General features: G+C 40.6%; 2 protein-coding genes across 4 annotated transcripts in view; both read left to right on the forward strand.

The window, feature by feature from the left end:
* The first annotated feature begins 618 nt into the window (after window positions 1-618).
* Window positions 619-6,363, forward strand: rpl27 (ribosomal protein L27). Its single transcript, XM_048560873.1, has 5 exons — window positions 619-706; window positions 1,342-1,424; window positions 2,042-2,211; window positions 5,498-5,608; window positions 6,278-6,363. The coding sequence occupies exons 2-5, from the start codon at window positions 1,344-1,346 to the stop codon at window positions 6,324-6,326; spliced, it is 411 nt and encodes a 136-aa protein (XP_048416830.1). The 5' UTR covers window positions 619-706; window positions 1,342-1,343; the 3' UTR covers window positions 6,327-6,363.
* Window positions 6,364-10,692: 4,329 nt separating this feature from the next.
* ifi35 (interferon-induced protein 35) overlaps window positions 10,693-18,626 on the forward strand; it is a 29,513-nt gene continuing 21,579 nt past the window's right edge. Inside the window, exons 1-2 of one of the 3 annotated variants that reach the window (XM_059638735.1) lie at window positions 10,693-10,834; window positions 16,273-16,319. In XM_059638735.1, the coding sequence (XP_059494718.1) occupies window positions 16,305-16,319 (15 nt within the window). In that variant the 5' untranslated portion in view covers window positions 10,693-10,834; window positions 16,273-16,304. Of the gene's footprint in view, window positions 10,835-11,102; window positions 11,233-16,272; window positions 16,320-18,626 lie in introns of those variants that run through there. The other 2 variants (XM_048560852.2, XM_048560853.2) reach the window with 2 other exon arrangements.

Below are 18,626 nucleotides of genomic sequence, written 5' to 3' on the forward strand. Positions count from 1 at the left end.
CTTCTCTACCTCTCTTTCATCCCTTAAAGGGAATCTTTTAATACCTTGCTTCCACAGCTTTTGATTACCTGTTTTGAAATCTCCTTCTGTTATTCAGTGTTGAATTGTGATTGATTTTTAATTAATCAAGCAATCGTGTGAAATGTCTTGGGATGTTTTTCTGTATTAAAGGTGCTTTTTGTTGTGTGTCATTTTGCTGTTTAGTGAAAAGATGTAATTTGATAATGTTCTGTAAAGTGTCTTGAAATGCTGTAATTCAGCATCACAGACCTTCAAACGTAATAAATCATTACAATAAATTAAATAAATAAAAGTATTTTATAATATAAAATTTGAAAGTAATTCTTTTTAATGAGAGAATTTAAGACTACGGCCGTCTTACTCCATTTCAAGACGTTGGTCTCGAGGCTCTGACCCCCGCGTTGGGACCTTGTGGATGCTGGAAATCTGACGCAAACGAAACAGAAATTGCTGGAGACCCTCAGTAGGTTAGTGGAGAGAAATCAGAGTTAGTTAGAAGTGGAATACAGTGATCCACCTTCGGAAGAAAGTTCTGATTATATGACTCGGCTGCAGCTTCGAGGCGGTTGCTAGAGAGCGGAAGTGGCGTTAAGTGGGCGGAGCGGAGTGCGGTCAAAGGTCAGAGTGAGCGGCGGTACTTCCTTTCCGGCGGGTGACAGCCATTGACCAGCGAGCGGCGGAGCCGGTGAATGATGCGATTACAATCCTTGTTCATCCGCCATCGGGACGCACCGCGCCATTTCCATCCCGGCCCCTCGTCAATCCAGCGGTCCTCCTTTGGACAGCGGGCGCGCTATTTGTGGTGTCGGTGCCCCGGTTAGGCCGCCGGTGGAGGAGGGAGGTTGATTAGGCCTTCCCTCAGTCTCCCGCTTTGCCCCTTTCTCCCTGTGCAGTAAAACGCACGCTTTTCACGGCAGGGATACCCTCAGCCGCCTGCATTTCTATTTAAACCTCCCCTTGTGCGGAGAAATGTGTGCCTTTTGCAATCGGGGCTCATCCGCCACTGGGGCTTTGACAGAATCCAGCATTGCAATCAGATCATTGGAAGGAAGTAAATGTAACTCATGCCAGCCCCCTTAGCACTAACCGGAAATGATTCCAGGCAAAAGAATCACCGAAAATTTGCAGCATGGGCGAAATCAGAACCAGCGAGGCCCTCAGCCCCAGGATGCATTATGCACAATGAAATGAATTTCTGGCTAAATCTCCTTGCTGCAGGGTGAGCCTTGATCACCTGACTGGGAGCACTTTCTGTGCCTCTTGGAAGAGTGGATATTTTGTTGTGCTGGCCATTTATGTGCAACACTCTTGTCTTTACAGAAATGGGGAAGTTTATGAAACCTGGGAAGGTGGTTCTTGTGCTAGCCGGACGCTATGCAGGGCGCAAAGGTGTCATCGTAAAGGTACAGTATTTGTGATGGTGGTTGTTAATGAAATACCATAAATAGTGCTTTTAATAATGAGGCTGCAATTTCTGCATGCTTACTCAACTGCAGGATTAATCTATTTTTGAGTTACAGCTGGTTGCAATGTATTGAGAGATATTTTGTAAGGATGTGTACTTGATCTGGCAACTTGTAGCAAATTATCTCCAGATCTACCACGTATTGGCTACTAACTGGTGTCTTTTAATGGGAAGGAAAGAGGGGGGCTCTGATGGTCACAGTTAAAATCAGAGAAATTTGGACTTGAACAGCAACATTTGGGGAATCAAGGACCTTGAAATGTCTGTGTCTGTTTTGTCTGCCATGTATCTGCTTTGCCTATACATAGATTTGTAAGTGGTGGGCCATGAAGGTGAGCTTTAGGCCCAAGAGTTCTAATTAAGTGGCTGCAGGAGGAGAACTGAATGAAGCTGAACTGGCTTCATTGGGACAGGTGAGGATGATATTGGCAACGCTCAATGCCAAGAAGGTGGACCACAACCAAAGGTTGGACTTGATCTAATGAATCAGGAAGCAGATTTTTGCTGATGGACTTTGAGCTAACTCGAATTTAAATATTATGCTTTACCTTTTAGAACATCGATGATGGTACCTCTGACAGACCTTACAGTCATGCTCTTGTTGCTGGTATAGATCGTTACCCACGTAAGGTCACTGCCAAAATGGGCAAGAAGAAGGTGGCCAAGCGGTCCAAGATCAAATCCTTTGTGAAAGTATACAACTACAACCATCTGATGCCAACCAGGTAAGAATTAGAACATGCATCACTGTGGAAATTGAGTTCAATTGCTGCTGCAGTCATATGTTTAGAACTGTCTTTAGTGCTAGAATTTCAGAAGTATGTCACTTTAAATTTTGGTTGGCAAACTGTCAGGCTCTGGGATTGCATTTTAATCCTAAAAGCTCCCTAATGTAATGTCCTGAGAGTTTTCTAGATCTTTATTTGTGTTCCTTCCCAATTCCAATGTGGAAAATCCACTAGTATGTGACCTACTTATGTGATGAATTTTATATGACACCTTTATAAAAATGTATTTACCATTTAACAGTGTTATGTTGAGAGCTTGAGTGCTTCATTTTGAGAAGCTAGAATATAAAAGCAAGGATGAGCTGCTTGAGGCTGTATTAGCCTCTTGTCAGACCGCATCGGAATGTTGAGTAGTTTGGGCCCCATCCTAAGGAAGGATGTGCTAGCCTTGGATGGGATCTAGAGGAAGTTCACAAGAATGAAGGGTTTGTCTTAGAAGTAGTGGTTGAGGACTCTGGGTCTGTGCTGAATGGTGTTTTAAAAGGACAAGAGGGTGAGTCTCATTCCAACTTGAGTATTGAGAGGCCTGGATAGAGTGGACTTGAAGATGTTTCTGCAGGTAGGAGAGACTAGGGCCCAGGGGCACAGTCTCAGTGAATGAGCAACCCGTTAGAACTGAGATGAGGGATTTCTTCAACCAATGTGTGGTGAATCTATGGACTCATTGTCTTAGAAAGTTGTGATGGCTAAGTCATTTAGTGTCTTTAGGGCAGAGAGAGGTAGGTTCTTAATTAGTAAGGCGTTAAAAGGTTATGGGGAGAAGGCCGGAGAATGAAGGTGAAAAACATGTCAACAATGATTCAATGGCAGAACAGATTCAATGGGCCAAATGGCCTAATTCTGCTCCCATGACTTATGGTCAGTTTGCAGGATGTGAGCTGAGAAATTCCAACTCACCAAAATACTGCATTTAACCCCAGGCGTAATACAGAGAACATGATGCGATGGAGGAGAGGCACAGGTTCTAAGTCTTCAAACTTGAGTTAAGCAATTTTAATATGCAATGTGATGTTGAGAGCTTAAATGCAAATTCCAGGCTTGCTGAGTCTCTCCAGTAATTTTTTTTGTTTGCTTCAATGGGTAGACAACATGTTTTCAACGGAGAGTGCAGTTTGTATAAAAAATCCATCCACTTCAATGAAGTTGAGTTTTGAGTACCTAATTAGATGTGGTTTGATGGTGTGAAATGTTGTGACAGTTTTTCACGATTTTAATAAAAAGCTGAAAAATGGATTTGATCAAATATTAGGCGTAACAAAGCACCCAAAATGTCACTGACCAATTTTACTTTACTGCTGCGGTTATGAAATGCTTTTTGCTTCAAGCACTTAGGTCATGTAGTAAACATAATAGACATTTGTTTTTTTGCAAATGTAGCCTTCAAAGTTGAAGATGTTCTGAATAAGAATTTAATTTCAGGTATCTTGTAGGTATTGAAGTTGGCAAAGCATTTCTTGACTGGGACCTAACTTGATTCTGAACCAGATATTTGGTATAAATTGGCACACTCTTATTTCAATAACCTTTACTAGTTTCTCTAGGATTGTTGACACAGTTTCTGGGATGAGACTTTTTCCATTTAATCTGGTAGAACAGAAGCTTGCCGGTCAGAATCTCTGATCTAGATTGATTTGGAGCCACAGGTGGTGGTCTTGGAGGTCATGGCTTGGGTGTTTGGGAAATTTTTTGGAAATTTTGATACCCTACATAAGTTGTAGGGAAATCTCCAAGTCTTGTAAATAGTGATACCTCAGTGAGCAAGGATGGACAGGGAAAGAAGGCACATGAGAGTAAGGATGAGGTGAGGAGACCTAGTACACCTGGGGGTCGGGGAGGGGAAGACGGTGCAGCCCGTTGGCAGCTTTGCTTCGTTGGATAGTTGCATCACTTTTGGGAAGCCATTCTCTAGCCTCCAGAACAAATCCCACCTATAATGTGATAATGGGAACTGCAGATGCTGGAGAATCCAGGATAATGAAACGTGAGGCTGGATGAACACAGCAGGCCCAGCAGCATCTCAGGAGCACAAAAGCTGACGTTTCGGGCCTAGCCCCGTCATCAGAGGGCCTGATGAAGGGTCTAGGCCCGAAACGTCAGCTTTTGTGCTCCTGAGATGCTGCTGGGCCTGCTGTGTTCATCCAGCCTCACATTCCGCACCTATAATGTGGTGTGCTCGGCTCTTGGTTATTTTTGGCTTATAGATTTCCATTTTTTTTCCACTCAAAATCAAATTGCTTTTGTCTTTGAGCTAATTGAACTGAATTTACTGTCCTGGGAAATTTTTGCACTTTTTTTTCCTGCTGTGTATTGTGAGCAGTACCAATGAGGTAACCTTTATTATTCAATCCACTTGCACTGAGGAAGCAGTATTGGCCTGTTATTTTAATTTGCTGTTGGGATTATGATGCTGGTTATTCAAAACCAATGGCTGGCTTGTGATGCCAACAGCATGGGTTTAATTACCGCAGTATCTGATGTTACCAGGAGGGACCCTGTTTTTCAGTTCTCCACTTGCCTGAGGCCGGGTGACTCTCGGGTTCAGACACAATCAGTCATCTCTCTCTGAAAGAGCAGCCCTACATACTGGTAAGACTGGCAACTTTTCCTTACCCTATCCCAAGAGCACTGGAGCCATTTTTAACATCCCTGCCACTGCCATGGCTTCTCTGGATTCTTAGTCATGGGATGTTGATACCACTCTCGTTTATCTGGAACGTTTGCTTCTCTAAAGGGCATTAGTGAACCAAAATGGTTCCTGTCTCAAAAGTGGCCATCATGATCCATCTGCATGTCTGCAGTTGTGTAACCATAATGTCATGCCAGCAATAATATGAAACTGGTTAGAAAGTCTGAGAAAAGTCAAGCAGTTATAATCCATCTGTAAACTTCTCTTGGTGCGAGAGTTCTTAGTGTTCAATGAATAAAGGCCAATTAATTGTCAAATGACATTGCACTGCACCTGTACGGAGACCAGGTTTTTTAAAATTTAGCAACTGATAACAACCACTTCTGAGCTTTCCCAGACCTTAATGTAAAAAAAATTACTCTCTGGTTACTTGTTTCCTGTTAGTAATGAGTATTGGTAAAATTGACACAGTCATGTGCACCAGATTTTGATGGCCGCACCCCTTGCCTTGCAGACTGCAAAGATTTGCCTAGAGGTGGCATTGTCATAAATGTAGTCCTTTTTCCTTTGTTAGCCTTAAGTTTTCTCTCTTTCTAGATATTCTGTTGACATTCCCCTGGATAAGACCGTTGTGAATAAGGATGTTTTCAGGGATCCTGCTTTGAAGCGTAAAGCCAGGAGGGAGGCCAAAGTAAAATTTGAAGAAAGGTAGGAATCAAATATGGATCAAATAAGACAGGAAACATTTTAGAAAAAACTTTTTCTTTTCCAAAAGAAGACTGATGGAACTTTGTGCTTGGGCCTTGTCCATTTTACTCGCATGTACCCTGCTTTGAAGATAAGTGTTATGATCAAAACAATTGTTAAAGCTAATTATTCTTCATGAAAGATTTGTATAAGTCCATCAAGATGGCTATGAATATACTTATTGATTGTTCTATAAAATAAAAGATCTGTTTAAAAGTAAGGTTGTTGACCAACAGACAAGTGACATGTTAAGAGATTATTATTGTTAAATGTGTCATAATTGATACTCTAACCTCACCTATGTGAAAGACTTTCCTAAGCATGTAGACTGCAGTAAATTATACTTTGCAAGTTTCCTGTGTTTAGATTGTCATGTTTTTTTTTTGTAGTTAACGTATTGTTCACCTTCAAAATCACTTCTGTCTATTGCTGACCTTCTAATTTCTTTGTTACATCTACCAACTTTTGTAATCGTTTGCACCAAATAGGGAAGTTTACCTAAGGTCTATTTAAGATATCTCTGGCTGTTCTGGGATTACTTCTAATTATTTATGGATTACCCTTTTTAGAACAATAACACCAAGCTGTCCCTTTGAGAAGTTAACCATGTGCAACTTTGTTTTTCTGCAGGTACAAGACAGGAAAGAATAAATGGTTCTTCCAGAAGCTCCGATTCTAAGTTGTATTTCAATATAAATAAATATTCATGTAAAATATTGAGTATTGATGGAGTCATTAACTTACTTTGTCAAAATTTTGTTGCATTGACATTTTCAATATTGTTCTGTATGTGTCATAAATGTGCACATTGTAAAAGCATAGTCTACCTTTGTCCATTTAAATCAGTCTATTCAAAGATAATGTTGCACACCTCCAGAATAGGTGGCATTTTAACCCAAGCCTCCTGGCTCAGAGATGGGGCATTACCACTGCACCATAAGAACTGTGGACTTTTCTTATTTTTAGGCTAACAAGTAAGTATTAATTAGAAGGCTGTAATTAAAGACAGTGATATTTTAGATTTTTTAAAAACACTTTCCTTCTTGGAGAAAAATAAATGGAGGGGAAAATAGTACGACTGATTTGTTTTTAAGAATTATCCACAAATTCTGTAGCTACCGCCTTTAATCTGTTTGGGCAACTACGAGTGTAATTGAGATTGCAGAAAGCCAAACAATACTTGGTTCGAAAAGAGCATGATTTATAGATAGACAGTCAGTCCATGTTGGGTTTTATAAATTCCTACTTTAGAAATAGTCAGTCTGACTTCAAATTAAAGCACAATCAGTGCATCAAGGCCTCATGCCTAACATGCATTTTCTGACCTAAAATGTCACCTCCTCTTTATACTGATAAAACTTTTTATTTGTTCTCTGAAAGGAATTTGGGAATTTACATATACGTATTAACCAATTAAAACCTTCAAACTGATTTATTGGAATCAACTTGTTCAAACGTGACACATTTCCTTGACAGAGGGGAGTTAAACCTGAACTTGTGGCCAACAGGGATGCAATCGCTGCCACAACCTGGTGAGTGGTCCAGATAGGGGCAATGGGAAGGAACTGTAAGTATCAAAGCCTGAGGATGAAGTTAATTGGCAAAACAAACAATAGGAGCTAAAATAAAATTGTGCAGGAAGTAGATAGGATCTGGAATATATACTGTCCGTGTGTTTGATCCCAATTCACTTGTAGCATTCAGAAGGACTTGTGGTCTTCATCTGAAAAGAAAAATAAACTTGCAGCATCACAGGGCAAAGTTGGAGTAGCACATGCAAACTTGCCCTTGAGAATGGACATGGAAGGGGATTGAATGACCTGCACTGTCACCATTCTATGATTCTATAAATGGCCACCATCCACTCAACATACTTTTCTAGATTAATCTGATTTAAGTATGACTGTTTTCAAAAACCTAAACTAGTTGAAAGTTATTGTGACCTGCTGTTGATTGATGTATATTTGTTTAACCTGGTCTTATGTGGCACATTCTTATTTTTCAATACCAGTGCTGCTTTCTATCAAGATTTCATGGAAAGTTGTTAATTGACTTAATGAAGTAATCTTAAACTGAAATTGCAGTACTTATACGTAGTGCTCCTGTTTCCTGAGAGAAAGAACATTCACCCAATGGGTCGTGAAAATCTGGAACTTGCTGCCTGTTAGGCTGGTAGAAGGCAGAAACCTTCATAATATTTAAGAAGCATTTAAATGTGCACTTGAGATGCCAAGGCATACAAGGTTATGGGCTAAGTGCTGGAAAACATGAATAGCTGGTGGTTTTTAACTGCCATGGATGCAACGGGCTGAAGGGCCTTTTTTAATGTGCTGTAGATCTTTGTGATTCTGACACATTGGAAATGGAATACCAGTGTAATAAATTCTAACAGGTTCCATTGTTACATTTACCTACTGCCCTTCTGAGTAAAATTCCTGAACATCTTGTGTTTTTAATTGTCTGTTGCAATCAGCTAGTTACTCACTATGATCGTGATGTTGAACCATAGAACCCCTACCATTTGGAAAGAGGCCATTCAACCTATCAAGTCTGCACCAACTGTCCACAGAGCACACCCACCCAGATCCTTACTCAATCCCTCTAACCTTGCATTTGCCATGGCTTACACAACTAGCACGCACAATGCGAGACACTGCAGGGCAATTTAGCAAGGGCAAATCCATCTAATCTATACATTTTTGGACAGTGGGTGGAAACGGGAGCACCTGGTGGAAATCTGCATTGTCCTGGGAAGAGCATGTCAACTCCACACAGTCGCCCAAGGCTGCAAACCTGGGTATCTGGTTCTGTCACGGAGCAGTACTAACCATTGAGTCACCGTGCTAATCGAGAATTCCCCATGCTAAAACTAGTTGCTGGAGAAACTCAGCAGATCTGGCCTCATCTGTGGAGTGAACACAGTTAACATTTTGAATCCAGTGACTTACCCATTTGTGCTTCTTGTGCTATTTTAAGACTGAAGCATAAAAGACAAGAGCTAGGAGCACTAACTGGAGATGACAAGGTCTTCAATGCAAAAAGGATTGAAACTGAACCTAGGATTTGGTGCAGGTGAGGAAAGAAGTAGTGATTTTTATATATTTTTCTTCAACCTCCTGTAGCTGGTGAATGTTCAAAGGTATTAATTAGGTTAGTAACTCAGTGCTTGTAAGTTTTGAGATTTAATCACTAAATAGGGTCAGTAACTTTAAAACAACACTGAGGAGATACCCGTATTAAATGTATAGCTTAACTTGTTAAACTTTAAAATAATTATAAACTGTTGTCAAGGGGCACTTCTAAGCTTGGAGCTTAATTATTTAAATCCAACACAACTGAGATGGCAGAACACAATGCAGCCTGAGAATGTGGGAGTGGGTGGCCACCTGTGTGATCCAGAGTAACAACATGCAGTAAGTGTGTGGAGTATGAGAAACATTGGATCACAGTGGGTCAGAGTCAACTTGTCAGACATTGCCATGCATAAGGGTTATTTCTTCAGATCTTTGTGGTACCTGCTGTAGGTTGTCTGAGTTTCCACAGTAAGGGGGCCTGGAGATCACTGCCACCCAGTCAACCATGTCCTTACAAGGTTTCATTACTCACTCAGGGATGTAGGCATTGCTGGCTGGTCCAGCATTTGTTGTCCATCCCTATTTGCCCTTGAGAAGGTAGAGGTGAGCTGTCTTCTTGAACTACTGCAGGCCATTTGTTGTTGGCAGACACACAGTGCCTTTAAGGAGGAAGTTCCAGGATTTTGATCCAGCAGCACTGAAGGAACAGTGATATATTTCCCACACTGGAGAGTGAGTGACTTGGGTTTGATATAGGTGACTTAGTATTAGATGATAATACCATTTTGAAAGTCCTTTATTGAATGATTATAGTCGTCATTCATATTGATGAGATGTATGAAATAATTCATACCAAAGCAAGCTAGAAAATGTACCCAGCATTTTTGAAGCAAGTGGGATATTTAGTTCAGTTAATGCTAGAATAGTACAGTACAGAAGAAAGTCATTTGGCCCTTTTGAGTCTGCATAGGTTTCTTTTTAGATAAACTCAGTCCAATTGCAGTGCCTTTCTCTCTGCTTACCCCTGCATATTTTCTACTTGAAATATTTATTCTAGTTTCTTAAATTTCTACCATTGAAATTATATCCTGTCAGGTAGTGTACTCCTAGCTACTTGTTCCACCAAACAGCTTCTTCCTTGATAAATAGTAATGAATTAGATTTTTAAAAAATTAAATGTGAAATTGACAAATCTATACCGCCCAAAGGTGTGGAAGGATGTGGAACTTCAGCAGGATATACTGACATCAGCCAGGTAAGACATGTTTGGGGACGCTCAATGGCTGACTGTTTCCATAGAGTTAATATAATAAAGGGTCACCAGTCTAATTCCTGGGAGGGCTAGTTTGTGCCATGAGGAAGAGACTGAGGTCGCTGAGCCTGTATTAGCTGGAGTTTGGACGAATGAGAGGTGATGTTATTGAACGTTATAAAGTTCTTAAGGAGCTAGACGGTGTACATGCTGGTTGTCTTGGGTGGGACATTTAGAACCAGTAAACACAGCTTCAAAATAAGGGGAAATCATTTAAGGCTGAGGTGAGGAATTTCTTCACCATGCACTATGGCAGCTCAGTCTTTGAGTGTGTGTTCAAGACAGAATTTGACAGATTGCAAATTATTAATGGAATCGTGGGATCATTGGGGATAACATGACAAAATGGAGCTGAGATGATGATCAGATATGATCTAGAATAGTGGAGCGGGCGTGAGGGGCTGAATGGCCTCCTCCGCTGTCTTTCATGTCTTCTTTGGTTCTTTTCCTAATAATCTGAACTGAAATCCTTTGGTTCTGACCCGACAAACCTCTACTTATTCTTCGTACCTTTAAACAGAAGAAGTGGCCTTGCAGGGGCTGTGAGAAATCATTATCACAGGTTACAGAGATGGGGGTGACATCAGTAACGCGTGCATGAAATAGTATGCTGGGCACTGAGAGGACATCTAGATTTAAATCTCCAGCCACCTTCTGGCCTTTCACTTTGCGCTCTCGGATACTTGTCACCGTACTGCAGCGCAGCTAAGTTTCGGGTTCCCGTACGACGGGTGATGTCAGGCTGGAAGTCGGAAGTGACCAGAGCTCCTTCTCTTCCCTGCTCTATGGGCTGATTTCATGGTAAGATCTTGGGGTCTCCCCGCCTCTTTCTCCTCGACTCATGAATAATGAAAAGTTTGGCAAAAAAAAAGGCAGTTAGTACCTTTCATTCAGTAAACACCGCAAAACCTAGGCGAAAGTTAAAAGAGGCAATTAACTTTTTTTTCATTGGGGTGGAGGTGTTGGTGTGTGATCCTATGTTCTGCATTGAGGGAGGAAATTTTAATTTTGGGGTACGGATGTCAGCAAGCGATGATGATTTCGACTTGCTTGCCAATGAAACGAAAGTGAAAGTAATGGTTTTCATGTCTTAGTGGATAAAATGTACGAGTTGTGAAAGTTAGTTAAATATATTTCCGATGGTGATTATTTGAATGTTACATTTTGTAACCTCCGCGTGTTTAAAGTTGAAAACAAAGGTAATAAATAAACACGCTGCCACGTTATTTACCGTGGGGGCGATGTTCAGGTTTGTTTTACTTCACAGTGTATTTCATTGTTAAAATCGTAAATGCCCTTTGTGACGTTTAAAATAAAACACGGTCAAAGAATAATCTCTGGAGTTTTGACATCCTCCTTGAGGTGTTCTCTCGCCCCTTCCACACTACGTATCCATTTTAATTCCTGTATTTTTGTTCACTCTATCTCTCTACTTCCCTCACCCATTCACCGTAACCTATTCCCCACAAACAGACAAATGTCTGATGAAGGGTCTAGGCCCGAAACGTCAGCTTTTGTGCTCCTGAGATGCTGCTGGGCCTGTTGTGTTCATCCAGCCTCACATTTTATTGTCTTGGAATTCTCCCGCATCTGCAGTTCCCATTATCTCTCATCTGCAAACCTTATTTCAGTACTCACATGTAAACACCTGCATTAAGGCTCTTGTGGCACAGTGGTATGTCCCTACCTTTGAGCCTGGGGACCTAGGTTTGTCCCACCCTTCTCCAGACTTGTGTAAAAACATCTCTGAGCAGTTTGGTTAGAATTTGTGCTGTCTGGATAATGTTACCATTCCTGAAGAGAATTATAACTTTGAAAATAGTTAATAGTTGTAAAAATGACATGATTTCATTTGTTAAATGATGGATGCAGATGCGATTACAACGTTTAAAAGATATTTGGATAAGCGTATGAATAGGAAACAGTTGGAGGGATATGGGCCAGAAGCAGGCAGGTGGGACTAGTTTAGTTTGGGATTATGTTCAACATGGACTGTTTGGATCAAAGGGTCTGTTTCCATGCTGTATGACTCTATGACTCTGCGATGTTTACTGCAACAAACCAAAAATACTATAACTAACCATTCATTTTGCAGGCAATTTATATGTAAAGCTATAGGACAGAATGTTTGACAATACTGAAAAATCCCGTTACGAGGTATCTGTTATACTATGCTTTAACTAGAAATTCAGTTATCCCCAAATTAATCCAAAATGGTTCTTGGCTCCTGCGAGTATATTTCTTTTCCTTTCCCAGCATGGAAGCTTTAAGCTCCAGAACTGTCATTCTCAATGAGTTTACCTGCAAACATCTTCCTCCAACTAAAGAGATAACGAGGTGTAGAGCTGGATGAACACAGCAGGCCAAGCAGCATCAGAGGAGCAGGAAAGCTGCTCCTCTGATACTTGGCCTGCTGTGTTCATCCAGCTCTACACCTTGTTATCTCAGATTCTCCAGCATCTGCAGTTCCTACTATCTCTTCCTCCAGCTAACGTGAGGCAAACCTTGAAGCTCTGTTTCAACTCTCCATAAATATGATCCTTTCAGTCTGAATGGGAGCTATCAGTTACATTTCCTGCACAGTGAACCATGGGTCCTGGAGCTATAGTGCCCTCCCTACCTGGATCCTGACAGTCAATTGTATTTATGTGTTTTCAGGGGTATCTTAGAAACCCCTCTCCTCTCAAAGCCCATTTCTATAGAATATGAATCATGTGGGTGTTGTGTCCAGATTTTCTTGAGAGCTCAAGTTTGGAAGTAAATGGACAATTTGAAGTACAATTATTTACAACCCAGCATTCTCAGTCCTTTCTCGGGACTTTGGACATCCATTGTTAGCACACAGGCTGCTGCCATTATCTCCCAAATATACAGACTCTGTACCTCCTTCTCAGTAAAGGATCTGTGGTCGTTTATCTGTTAAAAATTCAAACCAACCAGGTTATCTGTCAGACAGACTTCATGACTGGTCACACAACGTGTTTAATTTAACTTCAAAGAATTAATCCAAAACATAACAATGTTACAAATGTTGTCACACCACTCTGTGATCAGAATCAAGCTCTGCTACTCGTGGAGTCATCACAAACGTTTAAGAAATATACAGTGATTGCCCAATTTACCTGATTTTCAGACCCAGATTGATGGAAAGCACAGACTAGGTTACTACTCTTAACAACAAAACAATTCATTATATGTATCTGCACTCTAACTACAGATAAACTGTTAAAATTCTAAACCCCTTGGAAACTTTCTCTTGCACTCACACATAAAACCACACCCACATGTGCACTCAGAAACAGATAAGAAACATGAGGGTTATAGTTGGAAGGATCACTATGAAAGGAGTTCAGTAGTTCCTGTTCTCAATTGCTGAGATGATTTGTACATTTCTTGTGCTGGCCAGAATGATGCTTTTTACTTGACCTTCTCTGAATGCTTCCAGTGAGTTTGCAAGAGACACAGGGTGGCTGGTATTCCACTAAAAGACCTCTGATTTATTAGCCTATAGCAACTGCTCAGTGAAAGGTAAATTGCTTTTCTTCAGGTTGTCAGAAGGACGTGAGAAGGTCCAGAGGAGATTCACCAGAGTGTTGCCTGGGATGGAAAGTCTCAGTTAGAAGGAGAGACTGGATAGGCTGGGTTTGTTTTCTTCGGAGCAGTGGAAGCTGTGTAGTGGTCTAACTGAGAAATACAGTCGTTACTGGCATAGACATGGTTGATGAAGGCCTGTTTCTATGCTGTGTGCCTCTGTTGATAGGGCTTGCTGTGGAGAACAGAGAGGGAGCTCCTAAGTTGATGGTGGTCTGAAGACCTCCATCCATCTTGTTGACTATCTCAAACTGTTCAGCTACTTGAGAATCAATCATGCAGTTGTTGGCAGGCAGAAGATCTTTATCGTTGGTAATTGGTCATTAGCCCACAATCCAGTCCGCTTCTTGTTGCCAACCAAAACTCCATTTGAAATTCCAGAGAATTTTGCAGCACATACCACTTGCAAACCTGGCAAGCAGAAGAGTGTAAAACCCCTCTCTCTCTAAGAATGAGAATATCCTGGTGTGTGAGGTTTAAAAACTCACTTTGGCCGTGCTTGGTTTGCTGTATATTTTGTTAGAAACGAAGAAAGAATAATCATTTTACTTTGCAATCGTATAACATCAGTCGTCTCTGCAAGACTTACTAGGGGTAATATCCTGATCTGAAATATCTCAGCTGCTTCATCAACGACCTTCTCTCCATCATAAAGTCAGAAGTAGAGATGTTTGCTGAAGACTGCACAACTTTCAGCACCATCCACCTCAGGTACGGAACAGTCTATGCCCAAATGCAGTAAGACCTGAGGAATCTCCAGATTTGGACGAATGTAATATTCATGCCAGTGAAGTGGCAGACACTAACCATCTTCAACAAGAGAGTCCAATCATTGCCCCTTGGCATTCATTTGCATTACCTTTGTTGTAACATCCATTGTCAACATCTAGGTGGTGACAAGCCTTATAAATACTTTGCCAATAAGAGCAAGTCAAAGGCTAAGAATCCAGTAGTGAGTAATTCTCCTCCTGACTCCTCAAGCCTGTCCACCATCCACAATGTACTAGTCAGCAGTATGATGAATATTCCCTACTTTGCCTTAATGGTATAATTCCAACAACACTCAAGATGCTTGGGCAAGTAGCCTGGTTGATTGGCACTACATCCACAAACAAATTGTAACAGCAGTGTATCCCATCTACAAGACACACTGCAGAAATTTAACAAATGTCCTTAGATAGTACCTGCTAAGGAAATGGCAACAGTCTTTTCATACAGTGTTTCAATTTCAGGACCTGTCTGTGCACCTGCACAGAAAAAAATACATTAACTTTAAAGGGGCCATGCACTCTTACCCTCTATTATTTTACAAACATCAGATCCCAACATCCTGCCTTCCAATCCACAAGTACTATACCAACTTCACAACACTAACATTTGACTATATTAGGAATTATTATCTCTGCATAATAATCCTTGTTTCTCTATTTTTGAGAATAAAGTTAAGCTACTTATCTGATGTCTTAAATACTATAACCTCTGCTTCTAGTCTCAGATGAATAACGTAGAAGCTAAGTTCCAATTTAAAGAAGCGGATAAATTTAAGGCTGATGAATATCAAGGAGGGCAAGATACGCATCAAATTTTAAAATCAAAATTAATATTTTATCATTTAATGGCTGTGCAGTTTTTCAGTAGTCTGACTGAAATTTTACTTTAATGTCTCAATATGCACTGTACTTCAAAAAGCTGTCAGAGACCCCAGAGGAACCCTGAAGTCTTACCTTTGATTAAATATGTTTCCCAGCTATCTAGATTGAACTATTCAATTCATTGTCATAAGGAATAGATAAATTCAGTGTTACATTAGGCCTAAGCTTTTTGCTCAGGTCCTTCAAACCCTGCCACAGTTATTGGTTTCAACCAACCTGGATCATAACACTGAAAGTCGCTATTCATGTGATTAAAGCATGCCAAGTGGAATCTGTGTAGAATCTATCACTCTAAATATTAAATGTGTGAAATTGGCTGCTGCAGGTAGTTTGGGTGAACCATACACCTGCGTCGGTATCACATGGGCTAGTGTTTCCCCAAAAGCTAAGTTAGTGTTGAACTGCCAAGCTATTAGATTTAACATAGATCCACATTTGATCCCTGATTTATGGTGGGTCAGCTGGTAGCAGTTTGAACATTAAATTTGGCTGCAATGCTCGTGAGCTAGGAAGTTTAAAAAAAAATCACGGAAGAAGAATGTCAATATAACGGGAGGGCTGCTTGCTCACATGGAGCAATACTCCATCAAGTTACCCTTCAGGAACGAGGATGAGTAAACTGGGGAACACAAGGTACATCTAGACTGTTCTGATTAACCCAGAAAGGAACATCATAACTGGAGGAGGCCATTTAGCCCCTCAAACCTGTTCTATCATTAAATGAAATCATGATGGATTTGCAACCTAACTTCATATATTTGCCTGTGTCCCAAATCCCTTAATATTTTTGCATTATAAAAATCTTTAAATCAAACAATGTCAACAGTAGTAGTGGTGAAAACATTAATGTGATAGCAGTAACCTCCATTATTCTTACACTTAGTTTCACACCAGGATAAGCAAGGTGCAGTTGGTTTATACAATTTAAATCACCCTGGTAGTCTCAGCAACATCTCCTACAGGAGATTAATGTGAAAACTTGTCCTTTTTTGGCAGGCTTGTGGCATGGAGACTCTGTAAATTTCAGTATGGAAACGGATCAGGTGAGTCACTGTTTTTGAAGTAACTTCATTCAATAATGAAAGTGACACAGTTTCCCTGAGTACAAATGCTTGTGAAGCCCTTATAATTTCTCTACAGAGTGAGCCTGCACAGAAGCAACAGGTGAGTTGATCATTGTTTCTGTCACTGTGACAAAAAACAATAAGGACAGGAATACACCACTCAGTCTCTGAGCCTGTTCAGTTCAGAAATTGTTCAGTTGCCATGTCGTTGATTTGCCCAACTCCATTTACCATCCTTGCTCCATAGTCCTTGCTATCCTTCGCAAACAAAAATCTATGAGTCTCAATTTTGAAAATTTGAATTGACCCAACATCCAGATTTCCACTACCCTTTGTGTAGAAAAACTATCCAAACTGCCCTCGTTCAAATTTTAAAATTATGCCTGCTTCTTCAGGATTCCCTCATCAAAGCAAATAATTTTACTCTATTTACCCAGAAAATTGCTTCTTCATCTTAAGCATCTTGATTATCATCTAGACTTATTACAATACCAGCTTCCAAGACTAACCTTTTAGCCAGAAAGTAGGGGGTCAGCTTTTCCGTGGGTTTGAGGATTTGAAAGTCACCTGCTCTCATTGTCAGGAGGGCAGAGACTGTTCTGGTCAACTTACCCCTCCTAAAATTAGTTCAAAATGTGCCAAAAGGTATTTTTACTCATGAACTGCTGAAAAAGACACATTTGGTTAAAACTTTTTGCACTCATCAGGACAATTCACAAGAAACATCAATTTAACATTAATAACTGCACTCTCCATAGCAACGCTTCTACCAATCAGAGTCTATTTATCAACCAATCAGAATTCCTTTCTCATACAGTACAAATATGTTGGCTTTTCCTTTAATTTGGTACCTTAACAAATTGGCCTAAAGGGTACCTTTATTATTGAATTTTATTTAAAATTGTGAAACTTTGGTCTTATGTCACTGTACAAAATTGATTCTTGTTATACACCTGCTGCATCATCCAGGGCTGGCTTTGAAGTCTGCAATGCCCAATCATTTTGCTTGTTTTGGGATAAAGATTCAGATAGAATCTATCTGGCAATTTTCACTGATGTGTCTTCATCTTCCTTTTCTCCCAATGGCTTTCCACTGTTTGCATGTTTTGCATATCAAAATTATTATTCTTAGGAAGGGATGCTGGCAGACCTGCTGAGCTTTTCCAGCAACTTCTGTCATTGTTTCTGATTTACAGCATCTGCAGCTCTTCAGTTTTTACTATGTATCTGCTGTTTCTTCTTAATGCCATATTGGCAAATCACACGACAGGATTGGTGGGAATGCAGTGTGCACACATGAGGTGATAACCTTGACTTCATTAATTGACAGGAATATCTGATAATAGCTGTCTTCAATGGTATGCAATTCTATAATTTTGTGAATGTGTAGGATTGCGTCCAGTGGAGTTTGTCTTCAACAGCAAGAGAAAGAGTTTGGGCGTTTTGGTCAAAAGTCATAGGTTGACATCCTTTCATATTATTCATGCAATACGAGGCACCACTGTCCAGGCCAACATTTGTTGCTGATCCCTGTTTTCTAATGGTGGATGTGGTGATGATTGTTGAAAAAACCCATCTGGCTCAATAATGTCCTTCAAGGAAGGAAATCTTCCATCCTCACCTGGTCTGATCTACCTGTGACTCAGCCGATTCACAGCAATGTGGTTGACTCTCAACTGCCCTTTGAAATGGCCTAGCAAGCCACTTAGTTCAAGGGCAGCTAAGGACATGCAATAAACACTGGCCAACCAGTGATGCCTATGTTCCATGAGTGAATAAAAAAATAAAATTTGTGAAGCCCCATCTCCTGTCAGTTGTTTAATTGTCCACTACCGTTCGTGACTGGTTGTGGCAGGACTGCAGAGTTTAGAGCTGATCCATAAGTTATGGGGACTGTGATATGCTGCTTCCAATGTTTGGTATTCAAATTGTACTACGTCGTAACTTCATCAGGTTGATACCACAATTGTTGGTTTGCCAACTGCATGTCCTCCTGCACTGAACCTGGGTTGATCTTCCAGCTTGGTGGTAATGCTAGAGTGGGGCTATATAAGTCATGATGTTGCAGACTCTGAGTACAGTTCTGCTGCTTCTGCTAGCGCACAGTGTTTCATGGATGCCCAGGTTTATGTTGCTAATGTTTTTCCAAGTCTGTCCTATTTAGCACAGCAGTAGTGCCACACAATTTGATCTGCAAGATGTACGAACGATGAAGGACTTTTAGCCAAAAAAGCCAAGGTGCAGCAGGCAATCAACAATTGGTCAAGCGTATTGAGCACTCATCAA

This window comes from Stegostoma tigrinum, chromosome 31, assembly GCF_030684315.1.
Source record: "Stegostoma tigrinum isolate sSteTig4 chromosome 31, sSteTig4.hap1, whole genome shotgun sequence".
Taxonomy (NCBI): domain Eukaryota; kingdom Metazoa; phylum Chordata; class Chondrichthyes; order Orectolobiformes; family Stegostomatidae; genus Stegostoma; species Stegostoma tigrinum.